The sequence below is a fragment of the Anarhichas minor genome, unplaced genomic scaffold, assembly GCF_050575085.1.
Source record: "Anarhichas minor isolate MPS153535 unplaced genomic scaffold, ASM5057508v1 ptg000003l, whole genome shotgun sequence".
NCBI lineage: Eukaryota > Metazoa > Chordata > Actinopteri > Perciformes > Anarhichadidae > Anarhichas > Anarhichas minor.
The window spans coordinates 7,572,790-7,590,193 of NW_027466449.1; the positions used below are offsets into that span (position 1 = coordinate 7,572,790).

At 43.2% G+C, this 17,404-nt stretch overlaps 1 protein-coding gene across 1 annotated transcript in view; it reads right to left on the bottom strand.

Moving 5' to 3' along the window:
• Positions 1-2,807: 2,807 nt before the first annotated feature.
• arhgef25a (Rho guanine nucleotide exchange factor (GEF) 25a) overlaps positions 2,808-17,404 on the bottom strand; it is a 40,966-nt gene continuing 26,369 nt past the window's right edge. Inside the window, exons 3-17 of the mRNA XM_076090974.1 lie at positions 15,221-15,528; positions 14,565-14,675; positions 11,132-11,256; positions 10,606-10,672; positions 9,783-9,886; positions 9,510-9,579; positions 6,675-6,764; positions 5,986-6,078; positions 5,557-5,607; positions 5,368-5,445; positions 5,051-5,242; positions 4,644-4,824; positions 4,112-4,341; positions 3,749-3,883; positions 2,808-2,999 (exon numbers count right to left, since the gene is read on the bottom strand). Of these exons, the coding sequence (XP_075947089.1) occupies positions 2,874-2,999; positions 3,749-3,883; positions 4,112-4,341; positions 4,644-4,824; positions 5,051-5,242; positions 5,368-5,445; positions 5,557-5,607; positions 5,986-6,078; positions 6,675-6,764; positions 9,510-9,579; positions 9,783-9,886; positions 10,606-10,672; positions 11,132-11,256; positions 14,565-14,675; positions 15,221-15,528 (1,961 nt within the window). The 3' untranslated portion in view covers positions 2,808-2,873. The remainder of the gene's footprint in view (positions 3,000-3,748; positions 3,884-4,111; positions 4,342-4,643; positions 4,825-5,050; positions 5,243-5,367; positions 5,446-5,556; positions 5,608-5,985; positions 6,079-6,674; positions 6,765-9,509; positions 9,580-9,782; positions 9,887-10,605; positions 10,673-11,131; positions 11,257-14,564; positions 14,676-15,220; positions 15,529-17,404) is intronic.

A 17,404-nucleotide genomic window follows, 5' to 3' on the forward strand; every position in this document is an offset into this window, starting at 1 on the left:
CGCATGTAAATTTGAATAAACATTGTCCTTGCTGAAACAATTTCCCTGCTTCTAATAATGTTATTTTCTTACATCTTGGCGACTGATTGTGAAGTAAATATCTAGGATCGACTGTGAGAGACAATGGTTTTAACCCTCTTAGCTCATTCAGTAATTGTGTGAATATCTAATGCCCCGGAGCTCCTTAAGATCCAACATTTTATTGAAATGATAATTTGATTAGCTTTCAGAATACAAATGCTGCTCATTGTGTTGTTGGCGTGAAGGAAGAAGCTCCTAAAGAAGCCCTAACATGGTGGGCTGTTCAAAGATTTTTCACACCTCAAAGTAAATACTCAATCCATTGATGGGGCTGTTTGTCTCGCCTGCTGCAATCAAGTTCACAGTCATGTGGCTTTTAATTAGTGTTTTCTTTCTCTCAATGGGGAAGATTGAGTCAACAGATGCAACAGAGGGCACTGGAGAGGAATTCCCCGTGAATGGGACCCCTGTTGCTGAGACCCCCTCAGTGGTGACAGGAACTCCCTTTGATTTTGCACCCTTGTGAAAGTTTATACCCCTCCCCCCCCACCCCCTCTGTCCCCAGCCTCCATATATCACAGCCGTGTTACGATCGGCCCTGCTTTACTGCCCAGAATGGGGCTTTATTCAAACGCCAGCCAACCAGATGTCTAGATCCAGGGGTTTCTTCTCTTTGTTTTTAATCCTGTTTGAACTTTCGGCGAGGGGGGATGCCACAGCCAGCAAAGTGCTTTGCCTTTGTCTTCTTCAGAGGCTCCCGAAAAGTGGAGTCTGAGGACTTCCATTGGGTCTACAGCAAAAAATAATGCTGAAGTTGCATTATTAATTAAATTCATAAGAAATGAGCACACTGTGAGAATGTAAAAGGATGACAGCATTAGTCGCCATGAGGGGTTACATAGAACTTACAGTATTAAAAAAAAAAATCCTCTATACAGCAGAGATAAGTCTCTGTAGACATTAAATGTACATCTATTTTAATCAACAGATTAAGTAGAGAAAAACAAAACACTGCACAGTTTCAAAAAGACACTTTTTATTTGATATTATACAACAGTTTCTAGTCAGTCGTACATGGCATTAACCAACCCTCTCCTGGTTTTATGTCCTTGCTTTTGGTTCTCTGTAGTGGTATTATTTTGTATTAAAGAAACACTGTCTGATCAGTCGTTCCCATGAAAACACACCAGTTCACATCAACTGCAGATGGATTCTGTGAGATGGCTCCACTCACATCTCAGTTTATTTCGTGTAATTAATGGTGTTTCGGACAGATTATTGAGCAGCTTTAGCTTCATTGTGAGCACTGAAATATGAGGCCTATAGATCTTTGGTGCAGCTGTATGATCTAACTAAACTGAAAGTGAAAGCATGTGGGGACCTCTACTGGCCACAGAGCAGAACTGACCTGATATTGACAGGACAGCCGTCTCCATCTACTCCTCTCTCCTCTTTTTGTCACTTAGACATTAAACATCAAGATAGTAACACACATATCTATGATTGTTTTGTAAGTTGTGGCAAACTGAAATTAGTAAGAGCGTGAAACGTTTGAGTGGTGAGCTGCTTTTTTGGCACTGTTGTCTGAGGAAGAGGGAGCATGCAGATTCATCAGCATCACTCTGTTGATCAAGCAACATATCACCCTTCATTTTAACCAACTGAAACGGTAACACTGCTTGGCATATCTGGGCCGTACTTCATCTTACAAGTGGAAATGTATGATTGCCTTCATGGTATGCACTGTACAGTATTTAGTCCATGAGGGCAAAAGCTAAAAGCTATTATAGAAATGGTGCACAGCCATGACATGACAACAGTGGACTAATAAAACAATTCGTATTATTTTAAACCAATGCACTTTTAAGGACATGTGCCCCCCAAACCACAAGCACTCTTCGGCCTGTAAAGAAAGTCAACCACCAAGGAGATGTTGCATGCAACACTTTTGGGTCAGCACAGCAGTCCCTTTGAACGCGCCTGCTGTATCTCGCAACTCCTCTGGAGTTGCCCAAAGAGCTGAAGTATTCAGAAGTGACGTCATACTTGCAGAGAACCTCCAGGGGGCTCCCTCACACCTTTTTTTTTTTGTCCAGATCAAACAAGGGCCGGTCAAACAGAATGAGAGAGCGCACAGGGGCTCCCAACACTGTGGCAAGAAAGAAAGTTCTTCACTTTCATTTGAAATTCAAGTGAGCAAAGCCCTCGTGGCTTTTTCACATCAAGTGTTCTGCCTTTTCCATTCTTGTCGACACAAACAGCAAACTCAGTTGTCAGCAGGGGAATGACAAATTGTACTAGTCTTCACAACGGGGAATCAGGAAAACAAAACTTGATCAAGGAAATTTACCAGAGGACACAAGAGGTGCCACGGCCACTACTTGCACACTCTCATGCACTCAAACACATTCACCCATCTTTGCATAAAGATACATTCAGGCACACGCGTAACTCCAGTGACCGCCCCAATTAGGAATGGATATGTCTTAAAACATATTCCCCTTGCCCTTTGAAAAAGAGAAGAGTATGGTGTACAAACTCTCAAAAAGGTAAAAAGCGCTGAGTGTCCTTTAAGTTTTTTTACTCTGAACCCAGAAACATCTCACTGGGTGCTGTTCATGTACATGCGAGGTGGCCAAGGTTAGTCACCTCCCATTGAATGGCCCTCTAAAAACAGGTGCAAAGTCATGTTATAGTTGCAGCCCATAATTCCTTCATATGTTCCTTCAGGTTCCTTAAGTATCCTCCAGAAATCATCACTGAACCAGGTGAGGGTTCAGCCTGGCATTAACAGACACAGCTGCGGCGTTAGCTGCTGTCCTCTTGACCGAGGAGACAGATGACAACAGAGTTCAAAGATCATCCTCTGCTAGCTGAGCCAGATTGCTCGGGCGTCGTCCAGCTAAGGGGCCCGACAGTGAAGCCTGGCTTCCAGCATCGGCAGCCTGACCCCTTCGGCAGCCCTCTCCTGCTCTCTGCTGGGGATGGAGGGAACAGTCATCACACAGATATAAAGTACTTCCATGTACTGCACTCACATATCTACTAATAAATAATATATATATATTCTTTTTAAATTTAACACCAAACAGTAACAGTATTAATAAAACCTTGGAATTATTTTAATGCCACAGTCTAAAAAGAACTGGCCATGGTTCCATCTATTCATCCCAGCACAAGTATGGGAAACGATTATCTGGCTTTGATCCGGCATCTCTCTCTGACTTCCTCGTCAGCCTGAGGGGAGCAAGGGCAGAAAGGCCTGAAATGGTAAATGGCATATTTTGTGCAATACACTGAGCTGTGAGAATTTCCCTTCTTTGTATGCAACTAACTGAAACAAGTACATTGTTATCCATTTCCTTCAGAAAAGAAAATATTTTATTGATTCCTTTTTCATCCAATAGGGGGAGAAATAACTCTTTTAATGACTCGACAAATCCCTTCACTGTATGTGTCTAAATAAATGGTTACCATTTACTGAAGTCTTTCATCTTTTAATTACCCTTAATGAGCACATTGTAATAATTGTTAGACGTTGTACAATGGCCCATTATTTCCCGGGGGTGATCTTCCTGTGGCTTGTTTTGTCATTCATTTTCCCAACGCTGTGATGAATAATTACTTGTCACCACGTCCAGCTATGTGCAAAATAATGACATTTTAAATGTAACATTGAGGCTGCTACATAGACGGCTTAGTCTCCAAATGCATGCATATACTCTACCTGTGCGCTTTGTGTGGTAGGTGTGTACAGCCCGTTTGACACAGCTTGACAGTTTTGTTGATCAGTGAAGCGCAGTTGGACATGTGACGGAGAAACAGTGTGGGAGTCAGCAGGGCATGGCTGGACCACAGTGGGCTGCAGATGCAAACAACAGGTAGGTCACCCACCAACACCGTAGTGCATGCACACAATACCATTTGCGGTTTTTGTTATCCCATTTGTGCAACAGACCAGTACCGTGGCCAAAAAAGATAAGCAGGCCTGCCAGTGTCTCATAAATAGAAATACTGTGTTTGAGTGGATTGTTATTGCAGAACAATGTCCCATTATAGGGCAGAGAAAGAGACAGCTAAAGAAACCTACGTCCCGCAGTGAGTATGCCTCGCTGGCTCCTCTGCCCTGGCCTTGGCTGGGCAGGTAGAGCGAGGGCAGGGAGGTGTTGTGAGAGTGAAGGGAGGGCAGCTTATGACGGTCAATAGAGGCAGAAGAGTGTGGCCGCAGGGCACTGGCAGCAGACAAAGGGGGCCTCATGCTGCGGCCCAGGCTATTAGACTTGTTCTCTCGTCGCTGGTACTCAATAGGTGACTGTAAGGCTGAAAGACAAAGGAACAAAGACAGTTCTAATAAAACTCTGTACCTGGTTCTTGAATGAACTTCTCCTATGAAGACACATTTTACATATTACAACTGTGTTATACTATAATGTTGTTCATTATCTATTTATACATCAGCCTCCACTTCTGGATACCGTTAGTTTTGTGCGTGTTGAACAAATAATTCAGTAAAGGATGCCTGTCAGAAAGACCAAGACTGCATGGTCAAACAAACACATCATCTCATCAAAAAAATATTTTATAGATCAGGGGTGATGTGGCATAGTTCAGCCGGGACTGACCATTGAGGAAGTTGCGCTGGCTGTCCAAGATCTGAACCACATCATTGACCCAGGCCCTGCAGATCTCAGAGGAGGAGGCCAGCAACTGGAAGCGCACCACACTTCCATCAGGGTTGCGTGCTGTCACCGCAAAGCGGGCGTCATCACCGTCCAAACTGGGCTCCACCCCTAGGCAGCTCAGCTGGAACATATCGCATCTGATTAGCATTTGTAGGAGTCCATCCGGCCGGGTTGCTTGTTAAATGCAAGCCTCTGACAAGTCCCTGCTCTGGGATTATGTAACGTGTGGTGTGAATCTGTTGTGTAACTCATAGCCTGGGAGTAAAATGTACTTTCTAATTTTGTGGTATTTCATTTTGCTAAAACATCCTGTGTAGCTGATCTGAATTCTCTGAGGCTCAGCCCACCTTGATGCTGTTCTTAAAGATGTATCCAGGGAGCGAGAAACCTTTCTTCCTGTCGATTGGCTCGCTGAAGATGACCAGCTGCTCGAACAGGAAGATCCGTCGTTCCTTGGCTCGGGACAAGAAACCGCTGTCCTGCTCGGTCACAGTAAAGGTGTCTTGCTGGAGCAGCTTTCCCTGGGCTGTGATCTTCCCCTGGTACCACAGCAAAGATAAACACAATAAACCGAGGAAGTGGTTACGGTTTGATTTTCTTGGGCTGAATAGTTGGCATGAGAAATAGGTTGAAGATTTTGAAGGTCTAAATTCCTGAGACGTACCTCGAAGCCTTGTAGTCTGCCCACATTCATCATGTCATTGCAACGTTTTGGCACAAAGCACATCACTTCTACTGCTTTCTGTTTAAAAGACAAAAGTGAGTTTGTTACAAAGAATACCAATAAAAAAGTAGTGCTTTGCACACACAAATCATCACTTTAAACCTTATATTTACGAATCAGGACACCCACCTCCAGCTCCTCTGTGTCCATCCCAGCTTTGGTGTAATACTTCAGGAAGTCCTGCTCAAATAAACACAGCATGTTCACCAGAGTATTCTGAGAGTTTACTGCTCAGAGTAAGGCGAGGACATCTGGAGGAGTGTTTATGGGTGTTGAACCCATCTTTCATTTGAATGCCAAAGGGCAAAGTTTTATACCACGGATGTCATTTTATGATCATCTTCAAAGGCTTTCACATATTATTGTTTAAATCCTATGGTAATAATCGTATCATGTAATTTGCCTCTTCCTCTTCGACTGGAAAGTAACCTGAACAGATGCGCCCGTTTTTTGTACAAAGCAGTGTGTGTGTGTGTGTGTGTGTGTGTGTGTGTGTGTGTGTGTGTGTGTGTGTGTGTGTGTGTGAGATCAACAGCAAAGCAGTGCCCTGCTTTTCACCTTGAGCAGCAGCTGGTACTTCATGATCCTCTGGACAGGTTTGATCAGCAGGTCGTTGAGCTGCAGCCTGTGGCCCAGCTGCTGCCGCAACTCCTGTCAGCGGAGACGGACACAACAACACGAAACCAGTCAACGTGACAGCCACAGCACAAAACACAGCAGCTAATGACCAATATCATCCCTCTAAAACAGTTTATCACAGGGATCATAACATTTGTCTATTAGTGTTGTATTTATTGTCAATGAAAAGGAACTGATTCAAATTTGAATAATAAATAGCATCTGAAAAGACACCCACATGGCCATGTATAATATACTGTATAGGGACACTTAGACACCCATGCATACTGAAGGGCTTACTAACTACAGGCCTGAGTGGCAGGTGACTGTTCTATCATTAGTATGCAAGTGTTTGTCCTGTATCAATAAGTAGTTCAACATAAACATAGAAAAAAATACTTTCATAATTAAATAATAATTTAAGTCAATCAGGTAAAAGCCCAAATATTTGCTGGCTGCAGCATGTGTGATAATTTGCTTGTTTTCATCTTTGAACATGTGATATTTTTAGCTTTTGGCAATTTGAAGATGTCATTTTTGACTCCAGGAACTTGTGATGGACATTTTTCCCTATTTTCTGACATTCATCGACTGAAAATAAACTAAATATTATAATTTGAGGTACTCACCTCAAAGTAAGTCTCAATATACTCCGATACGATATGTTCCGACTTGGGCTTGTTCTGACAGTACACAACGTACATATGCAGACGCCTCTCCTACAATCCAAACAAACATCTCATTGAAAAACCATTCCGTTGAACTTTTGGTACAAATTAGTCACACAATGAAAAATTCACAGATAAATGAAAAACAACAATCAACGTCTGTGTCCCCGAGCAGAGCAATGATGATTTGTCTCAGAGTGCGGGTCCTTTGAAGCTGACCCTATCTGGTTAGCGCTTACTCTTCTGTGACTAATTGGCATGGGAGCGCAGATGTGGCTGAGAGTCTTAAAACCTCTTTAGCCCGACGCCCCCAAATTTGGGGGCTCTCGGGCTCAGGACCCCTGAAAATCATGTGCGGAAATTAGCCTGATTGTTCGCCAGTATGTTGGATTGGCCCAGTTATTTTTTCGGATGAAACAGCAACGTATGGGCAACACCATCATATAAGTCACTTCTTACACACTCCAAACACAACTATAGGCTACTCATATAAGCATATATAAATCGTGGCATAAAAGCATGAAATCCTGGCCAGAAATCGGCGTTATGAGTACCGCAAATCAATATTTGCACCCTGATGCTAGCGGCTACCAAGCCATGCAATGCATTTAATAGCATTAGCACACGTGGCCGAACACGGAACTAACTTCGATTTTCCGCTCCGTGTGAGCACTGGACAGCTGTGAGTGGTCAAACGTACCTTCGTGCTGCCCTCCGCCGAAAGAAATCGTAGGTATGTGGCCAAGTTTTATGAAAAATGAGGACAATAACGTCGCAGATTATCCGTTTCAAAGCTGGAGTCATTGTTGCCAACTGCATACTGTTTACTTCCGAGCTGTTTCCAGAATAAGAGCGGTCAAGCAGGTTTGGGCGAGTGGTCAGACTTCCTGAGAGCGGAAATTTACGCCAGGGGACACGCGGCACTTCTTGCAACTTGACTGGTTGAAACTTCTGTCAATCAACACCAAATTCGTCAGAGGCCTTCCTGAGACTCTGACGCGTCGAAGGAGGGCTTATTTACTGAAATCGACCGAGGATAGGCTGAGATACAGCGCCATACACACACATGAACTGAGAAAATCCTATAGATGACAGCCAAAACAGGCTCTGATGATGTTATGAATCTCAAAATGATTCCTAACATCTGTATTTGGATGTATTGAATAATATGAGTGATAAAAAAGTGAAATATATAGTTATATAGTATATAAAAGTACAATGTACAATGTCCTCTTATTCTTCACTTTATTCCACTTTAACCTTTATTCAATAACTACTGATCAGTTGTGCTATGATTTGGGAGAGTTTTAGGGAGCTATCTGCATTATTTCAACAACCTTTTATCAATAAAAGTGCTTTTTTTGCAGGCGAACCTGATTATTTTCAATTTGAGCTGTGTAATGTCTTCATTTACTATATTAACCAGCAACATATACACAATATTACCCATCTGAACAATCTCACAAGTGTTGTGATCTGATTATATCAACAAAAATTATTAAAATCGACCTTGTAGTTACAGAACTATGGTCAGTTTTGTAGGGCTATGCCATTTTCGAGCAGAGACCTACAAATAGGCTCCGGGTTTAAGAGGTTTTAATGGAGTTTCATGTAGATGAGCTTCAGGTTATATATAATTCACCCAGGTTACACTCAGGGAAACCTGAGCCTTGCAGAGACTGCCGATATAAGGCTGTACCTAGCAACAAGCTGCATGGCTCTGTAACCTAGAGACCAGTGAGCTGCTTCACCTGAATATGGACATCGTGTAACACAGCAGAATAGGGCTGCATGTGAAATATGAGCTCATCCGACGACCAGCTTTCAGTATACTAGTGTTGCTGCATGTTTACAGGTGTTTATATGTTGCATGTGCGTGAGTGAGCACACACCCATGTTGCATATTGGTGACACAGCCCTTGTTAAAAGCAGATTGGGCTTTCTGCTTTTCATTAGGGCCATGTTCCCAGTCTGCTTGTTTTCAAAGTTTGACACTATGCTTAGATCTAGTTACAAGTTTCTTTATTCCCCCACAGGCTTTTTAAGTTAATCATCCAATGGGCTGAGCCTTATCGGATTGTTTGAAGAGCTTCAGACAGAGAGAGTGAATATAGCAAAAGAGAGACACAGACATTTAACTTCATCATCTTCAGACAAGAAGCAAAAGACAAGTTGGTCAAATTACCCATCATGTCTGCTTAGTCTGCATGTGTCACCACTTAACCAATATACATAAATCTAATTTTGCTCCCCCGTATAAGCCGTGTGACCCCTATCCCGGCTCAGGCTCTATTCTATTCTAAGAACAATATACTTAACAGTGCATCTTTCTATGCATGCAGCGCTTCGCTACATTCTTGAGCCAGGGTATGTAGGAAGACGTCGGTCGCCGTTTTGGGTGGAAAAAACCTTCATATCAAAGAGCGAAAACTGAGGTTTTGTTATTCCTCGTCTCATTCATGTTGTCTTTTCGAGCTGTTTTTTCCCTGCTGTTTCCTGACCAGTTCAGCCCAGACTGAAAAGTGTGTCGTTTGTGTGTATGTGAGGGGTTGCCGTGTGCGCTGTTGTAAAAACACAGCCTGGACTGAGACGTATCAGTAAAAGGGAAGTGGAAGACGAGACGCTGGCAGTTAGTTGAGAGAGAGAGGGAGAGCATAAGATAAACAGGAGCTCTGCATGTTTTCTTAGCTCTATTTACCCTCACGCCAAACAGCACAAGGAAGCAGACCCAGACACTTCCACTGACGTGTGTGTGCGTGTGTGTGTGTGTGTGTGTGTGTGTCTATGCATACTCACATGTTTAATGAAGAGCTGAGCCAGCCTCTCTGGCTCTGCTATACACTTCTCCAGCTCTCCCAGGAAGTAGCTACAGAGAGAAAACACACACACAAGCACAATCATCCCCAAAACGGAAGATCAGATTTGTCTCCTGACCCATTGTTCCTTTGTCCTCCACTCAGGCCACAAACACAATATTCTGCAAATCAGTTTGTCTTTCGCTTTGAATGCAGCTGCAAACACATTTTTTTCAAATCAAATGTAGTTTATCTTAAAAAATCAGGGACTTACTCTTTATGCCATTCAAATATTTGGTGAATGTTCCCAAAAACAATCTTGTCTTTTCCCTTCATGTCCTCCGGTATACCTTTGGAGTGCATTGTGGCCATGTAGCCCTGCAATGGAAATAACAGAACTGCTGACGTCTGTTCGCAACAACAATAACCAACACCTGGCTCTGAGTAACACCAGTAAATACACCTAGATTGTTATCACACACCGCAACAATCACACAGCAGCTGATACTGAGTTTTTATTAACTTTTAGATGGCAAGAATTCTTCTCTGAACCAAAATAACTCCATCTATTAAAGACACCTGTAAGATGGCTTGCCTTGCAACATAATACCCTTCAAGCTAATAATTCACAAAATCTGCTTAAAACTGGAGACAGCGGGATGGAGGAAAGTGGAGGAATTGTGATGAGGATTTAGGGCCGTCTCTGACAGACTGGGTGAATGACAAACTCTGAGCTCCAGATCACATGCTTTTTTTACGTTTTTACTTTTAGTACATACTGCAGCTGCCTTTACAGAGTATGTACTGTTACATGCGGTATGCATTCAATTGGGACTTCTTTGTCATAACATTGCACCTTGAACTTTGACCCTCTTGCTCATATATCTGCTGTGCAGAGGATTGTGGGTCAAAATGGCCAGAAACGCACTGTGACCGGATGCAGTAGGACATTTATTTATATTTTGGCATACTGCATTTCACATACTATGTATTGGGACATAATAGTATGGTAGTATAGGTATTGGGATGCACAGTAAATTCCCTCTTCTCTGTCAGGGCAGATTGTGTGTTCTTAGCTGGCAGACTTTGAGGTTTACCTCCACTATGAGCCCCAAGTCCACCACGTAGTACTTCTCTGTCTCAATGAGCTCCTTCAGTACATACCTGTAAAGATACAAAAAAGGCAGATTAGTGTTAGTTATGCTACCAAATGTATTTTGCACGCTGCTAAAATCTTGGTAACACTTTCTTTTAATGCGTCCCAGTCTCCTAATAATTTTCCGAATAAGGACAGGACATTGTAATTTTGTAGAAAGTTTCCTGGAAAAGTCAAAGGGAAAATGGAGACAGTTTTCAACTGGTTGATTTTCCATTAAATATATTCAGTTAATTAGTGTAACCTATATACTTACCTGTAGTACCCATGTACCTATATACCCATGTACCTATATACTTTTAAGTGCAACAGATCAACTGAACACGCAAATATGCTTAATTTTATTGGGAAAGTTTACACTCACCTAGTTAAAAAAATATATAAAGATGACTAGCATAGGACTGCCATGACGATTATCATGGGAGATAAATGATGCGTTTGGTTCTTTACATTGATAAAAAACATACATGCTTTTCTCTAAGGCACTCCTCCTCTCCTCTTCAGTGTCAGCCGCAGCTGACCATTGGCTGGAGGTGTCGTCCATCAAGACGGAGCCGCTGTCATCTTGCAAAACACTGGTGGACTGAGTGTCCTGAGGAGACAGAGACAGACGGATAGAGAAACTGTTTATCAAAGATCCATTGGCAGTAATGGGGATCATGCCAGGAAAAAAGAAAGCAAAGGGAGATAAAGAGCGAGAGAGAGATGATAATGATGCAGGTTCCCAAGGCGACCAGAAAGAGCAGAGAGACACGAGGAGCAGAGATTGAAGGATAAGAAGATCAGATTCAGATTGTCACCGTTAATGGTCCGTGCTGTGCACAGCAGCCACAGATTGATGGAGAGAAAGAGATTAAAAGATAGACAGTTGGAGGAGCAACAGGCTCGATGACAAACAAAGCTGTGAAGGTTCTTGATGGAGTACAATTACTGATCGCCCGCTGGCAGTTACATTTCTGATTTACGTGTGAATTAATAAGTTAATTATATTTCCTATTTTGCCACCTGAGGATTTAAACCAATATGTAAATACATCACACTGTCTTTTTTTTCTATTTCTGCATCTACTAAAACCGATAGAAATGCGTGCAGGATAAACCCAAGGTTACTGTGATCTAATAGATTGTTCATGCGTTATATACTGGACATGGCCTCCTATTCATGCTTTTTCCTGGAATTGATATAATTTCCTGTGGGGGTCCTGGTGCAAATATATAGTCATTGTGCACGTGGAAACAAAGCCTGCGAAGATTAAAATCATCACTAAGTCAATAGATACACAAGACCAACATGTTTGTGTGGCCTATTTCTCACACTTATGCCACATATGGTTGTACAATGGCTCACAGGCATCCCTCTGTTCAATTGTATGTGTACAAAAGTCTTTCCCTCTATTTTTAGCCATGCTGCTCAGCGGTTTCTTTTTATGCTAGTCACCCTCTGCTGACTGTGTAAACTTATAGGAGCAGCCGTCTGTCCTCACCTAGATCCCCATGTCCAATTGTCCGAGTCAAGCAGAACCTCCCCACCTTAAACACATACACAGACATACAGCTAATCCCCTGGCAGGCGGCTGCCCCATGGAGAAATAAATAGGCTACATTGATCGGATAGATAGACGTATAAGGAAATGGATAAAGCTATGGAACTTTCTCTGTTTCCCCTCTGGTCTAGTTCAATTTGTTCACCTGCCATGTCCATGATTAACTAGTTGGCGTCTACAAGTTGTGAGCTTTCTGTTCTGTCACAGTGATGTGTGAGAGAGAGAAAAAGATTGAAAGAGACAAAGCGTAGCTAAGTAGAGAGGCATGGGTGTAGGGAGAGACAGAGAGGCTCCATAAAGACCCTCGCTGCCCAGCGAGGAGCGTTCCAGCCTGGCTGACAGGTCTCCCTGGCTCCCTGATCACCTCCAGATGTGCTGCGGTGAAGCCCAAAGGAAAAATTCACCCCGTCTCTCTCTGTTACAAGTTTTGTTTTTCTACTCAGAAGCTCAGGACGAAGACTGACAACAGCTTTAATACAAACTGAGGTCATGCTTTTGTGTTGGATCTTCAAAAAAAAATTGCCACTCATTGCCACTTTATGGACTTAGAAACCGCTTACTGTTGGAACACATAAAATGCTGCAAATCCGCAGTATTAAAGTGATATTAAATGGATTGACTTAAAGAAATGCTACTCTTCATGGCTTTACATGTGATGTTTTTCATCATACCCAGAAATAATGGCTGATGCTTGAAGCTGGTATGTTTTCTTACTTTTCCAGCAGTGGCATCAGCAATTTCTCTCTTTTTGGGATGGAGCAGACACCGCAAATACTTAGACATGCAAGTACAAAGGTATGGTCCTGAGCCCAGGAGGAACACAGTTACATAGTTGTAAGTGCTGAAAACTGCAATTTGTTTGCATTGGTGCTAATCACAAGGGATTGGGTTTTTAAGACACCTCACAATAACTCTATTCGCATTCGTAGGTCCAGATGGAAGACTGGTACAAACTGTTCCTCAGGACAAGCTATTTATTAAATATTGTGATCTGCAGTTCTGGCTTCCTTTTTGACACCACATTTTGTTTAACTGCTGACAATCAACAGAACTTTCCATTGGCCAACAAAACATTTCACCAAAAACTATATGTTCTGCTGTGGTTGTGAGATTAGAGACGTTAGTGTGTAGAAAAGAGGAAAAACAGCAGCAATGCATATAACACTGGACATGAGGCCATTGAAGGTGAAATACAGAGACAGAAACCACAGCTCAGAGATAACTACATTAATCTCTCTACACCTCCATCTCTCTCTCTAAACACCAAGCACTAACCTCATCCCCCTGATATAATCACATCAATGTCTTTTGATGTGTTGTTGAGATAAAAATTAGGATTTAAATGCCATGGTGTTGATTCACCAACAAGAGTCACTCCACAATGCTCAAATATTCAGATGTCATTATTGTTTTACTTTGTATTGATAGGGCTCAGGCTCTAGTGATTCCTGCAATATTACTGCTGCTCTAGCGAATCCCAGTTCCTGCCATGCTTCCAACACAAAAGGGACCCTCTGAACACTCGACTTAAGACGCTCCTTTGCCGCGAGCAACTGACTCCAACTGAGTGTTGATGGAGAACTGCAAGCGTATGTGCACACACACAGCGTTCTTTGTCAGCTCATAGAAGTGGAGTCATCCTTCATCACATCTGCCGTTTTGTGCTCTCTTATTTATCTCCAGGCATGTCCTTTTGTAACATGTTGAATGTGAGTCATGCATCACACAGGTCGCGGTCAAGCTCTGCCCTCTGGTGCATCGATCTACTCTGAGAGGGCCTTGTATTCACTTAGACTCCCTTACATGTGTGGGGTGTCCATATGCATGGGTCTATATAGTATCTATATATTTGCATCTGTGGTTGTGTGTGTGTGTGTGTGTGTGTGTGTGTGTGTGTGTGTGTGTGTGTGTGTGTGTGTGTGTGTGTGTGTGTGTGTGTATGTGGTTGCAGAAAGCAGCACTCCTGTGTCCATCTTTGAGTTTGTTGAGCCTGATAGTTGAACTCCGCCCTGCAGCAGCAGAGTTAGTCATTTTCAGATCTGGCTGGAAGGCCATGGAGACAAACAGTACTGATGTCACCTCCCCGCCAGGCTGGATCCTCACTGAAAATATTACTGCCACTAACTACAGTAAATTGTCAGCTAAAATGAATTGTAAGTGGATTTACTCCTCAAAGTTTCAATCTTATCATAGCTAATCATTGATTCTATAAAGCTGGGGGTACAATCAAGTATTCTGGTAACCTGTCGAAAAATGACTACTTGTATTAAAGCCAGTAACATCAGCTCTACTAGATGTTATGTGACAAAAACAATATGTGGTGACGGATACAACGGGTTAGGTGACAGGTGACAGACCTGGGTGTTTGGCAGTGACGTGCAGCCAATCAGCGAGTCAGTTAAGTAGCTGGGGGACTGCAGCGTAGCCGGTGACAGGTCCTCAGGGCTTGCCAGGCCATCTTTCCACTCCTGGAACAAACACACACACACACACACATCCACAGTGTCAGAATAACACAATATCAACATGATGCAAAATGTCTGTAGCATGCTCATGCATTCGGGCACACAGGCAGTTGCACAGCTGCAACATAGAGCACATGAATCATAGAACATGGCGCCATGAGGTCCTGAGGGATGAGCCAGCAGTGCTGCTGTTTATGTAACAGCATCGCCACCTGCCATGATACTTAGTCCTTCATGGCTCAGCTCTACATTAAACCTGTGTCTCCACTAATAGTCTTGAGCTATAGTGTAAACAAGACACTGTCAAGATGTTGGCTTTAGCTTGTATTTATACAAGACCGAAGCTTTGCATGTTTACTTCAGAGCCAGTTTATACCAAGGCTTTGAGATAAGACGCTGTGGGAATAAATGAGTTTACTCATGAGGTGGTTCATCTCAAACATGTAAAAGGGAACTTGAAGCACAAAGCTGGCATGCAAGACCTTGTTTCATGTGACCAAGAAGAAAAAAAAAAAGATGCATCCTTGTTACAACTTTTCACTTCTCACCAGTTCTCTGTGGGTGACAGGCAGGATGATAAAAGTCTCATCAGGCCTCGGGGGGCTGCCCAGATCCTGGCTGTGGCTGTGGGACGGAAGAGGTGGAGGCTTTCCCTCAAGTTTGCGGACCTGGCGCTCCCCTTTGGCGCTGGCCCCGACGCTGAGTTTGCGGACAGGGTTCGTGAGCCACTTCTTCAGCGTGCTCACAGAGCGTCTGGAGCCCGGGGAGCTCGGGGCCGAGCTGCCTGATGCCTGTGGGGGTAGTGACGCCACGGAGGTGGAGATGCTGCCCTCACTGCCTGCTGCTGAGTATGAGTCTGGAGACAAGAGACAGGGAGAGAAATAGAGCAGAAGGTTATTGGTAAAACAATGAGTGTCTGAGGAGACAGTGGAGGTTAGAGAACTGATATGTAAGAGTTTAATGGGTCAAAGGGCAGAGTACATTCTAACTCTCTTCATTCAGACCTCCACAGTCAATAAATCAATTAATATATGTGCAAAAACAGCATTTTGTTTGAGGCAATAGAACTCGTGACTGACAATTAAATGAAAGCAGCTGCGCTGCTCAGTGGGAGTCGACAACACAGGAGAGAAGAAGTTAAGGGAGACATAAAACAAAGGGTGGATATATAAATAGCCTTCCTCTTCAAACACAGCTGTGCAGCTGTGAGCTGCAACATAAAATATGCACTATTATGTTTGTGTCACGCGGACCATGTTTTGTATGCTTGAGCTGTGCATCCAATCACATGACCAGCACACACTCTGATGCAAGGCAGACAGATGAGGTCAGAATGGTGGATGTGAAAAATACTCCAGAACGGCTGCTGCACAGGGATGTCAGGAGGACATGGGAAGTGAGCTTGGGGGGCGAGCTGGGACCGGACATCCACTTTAAGCCTTTGTAGAAGGGGAGATCCTTGCTTGGGACAGTTTGTTTTTTCTGTCTTGTCCCCCATTCCCATCCTGCCTCATCCACCCTACCCTACCGCCCTTCCTCAGTCCTGAGATAGCTCTTCCTCTAAACTGTGTGTCTTGAGTGTTTTATCTGTTGTGTGCAAACACAGTTCGGTCATGCCTCCCCATTCATCTTCTTGGCCTCGACCTGACCTCTGACCCTCGATCAACACTCTTTTACAGATGGAGAAACAGTCTCTCTTGCTAAGACTCTCTGCCAAGGCTTAATATTGTTCGAATACAGCTGCTATTTCATGCCAATTGTCAACTGAATGTGACAAAGCTGGAAACTAAATGACTTTTAGTTTTTAAAAAAAAGCACTTTTCCTGAAGCTTGAATTGAGTTTGTGACTTTTTCATGCATTTGTTCATTAAAAGACAACACTGACCTCATTTCAGTGTTCTTTATATGAGCCACAGAGGACGATCTTATCACAAATCTCAGCAGTAAGACTCAGACCCAGACTGCAGGAGCAACATTGACACAGCGTGGCCCATTTTGTGAGTGTATCGTCTTCAAAGGCGAAACCAAAATAAATTTACAATTGCCCTCAGTTTCCATACTTAAAGAGATTGAGCTTGTCCACGATTTATTCATTATTGCTTTCCCTAAGAAATGCGATAGTAGCCACTGTACCGATCAATGAAAATGAGCTGTCTAAAAACTGTCCCCAATTCTCCAGTGCACAAACCTCAGTCAAAATGTTTGAGAGATGGCTAACTTCAGAGCAAAACAACTCCAACCCATGACATTACAATGCCAGTCCACACATATCTAGGTAAAACACATTGTTTATGGATCCAGTGAAAAAACTCGAATTTATCTGTATGTGTATTTTCACCACATAAACAGCATTTCCTCTGTAATCTTCCTCCTCTCTACATACAATTTACAGGCATCATGCGTATGTGTGTGTGTGTGTGTGTGTGTGTGTGTGTGTGTGTGTGTGTGTGTGTGTGTGTGTGTGTGTGTATGATCCCAGGGTGGCCAATTTCCCTATCCTTCCACACCCCCATCCACATGAAAGGCTTAAGACAGTAAAAGGAGATCTGAGCCTGGCAGAATGGAGGATTGAACAGAGGGAAGAGGCAAGGAGCAGAGAGGGGTACAAAGAAGGGAGACGACTAAACCCTGCGGGGAATAGACAGAAGCTCTAAACAAACTCTGGACGGGTCCATCGACAGTAAAAGACAACATAATAAAGAACAGCAGTCTGAGTTCAAGCCTCTGCCTGT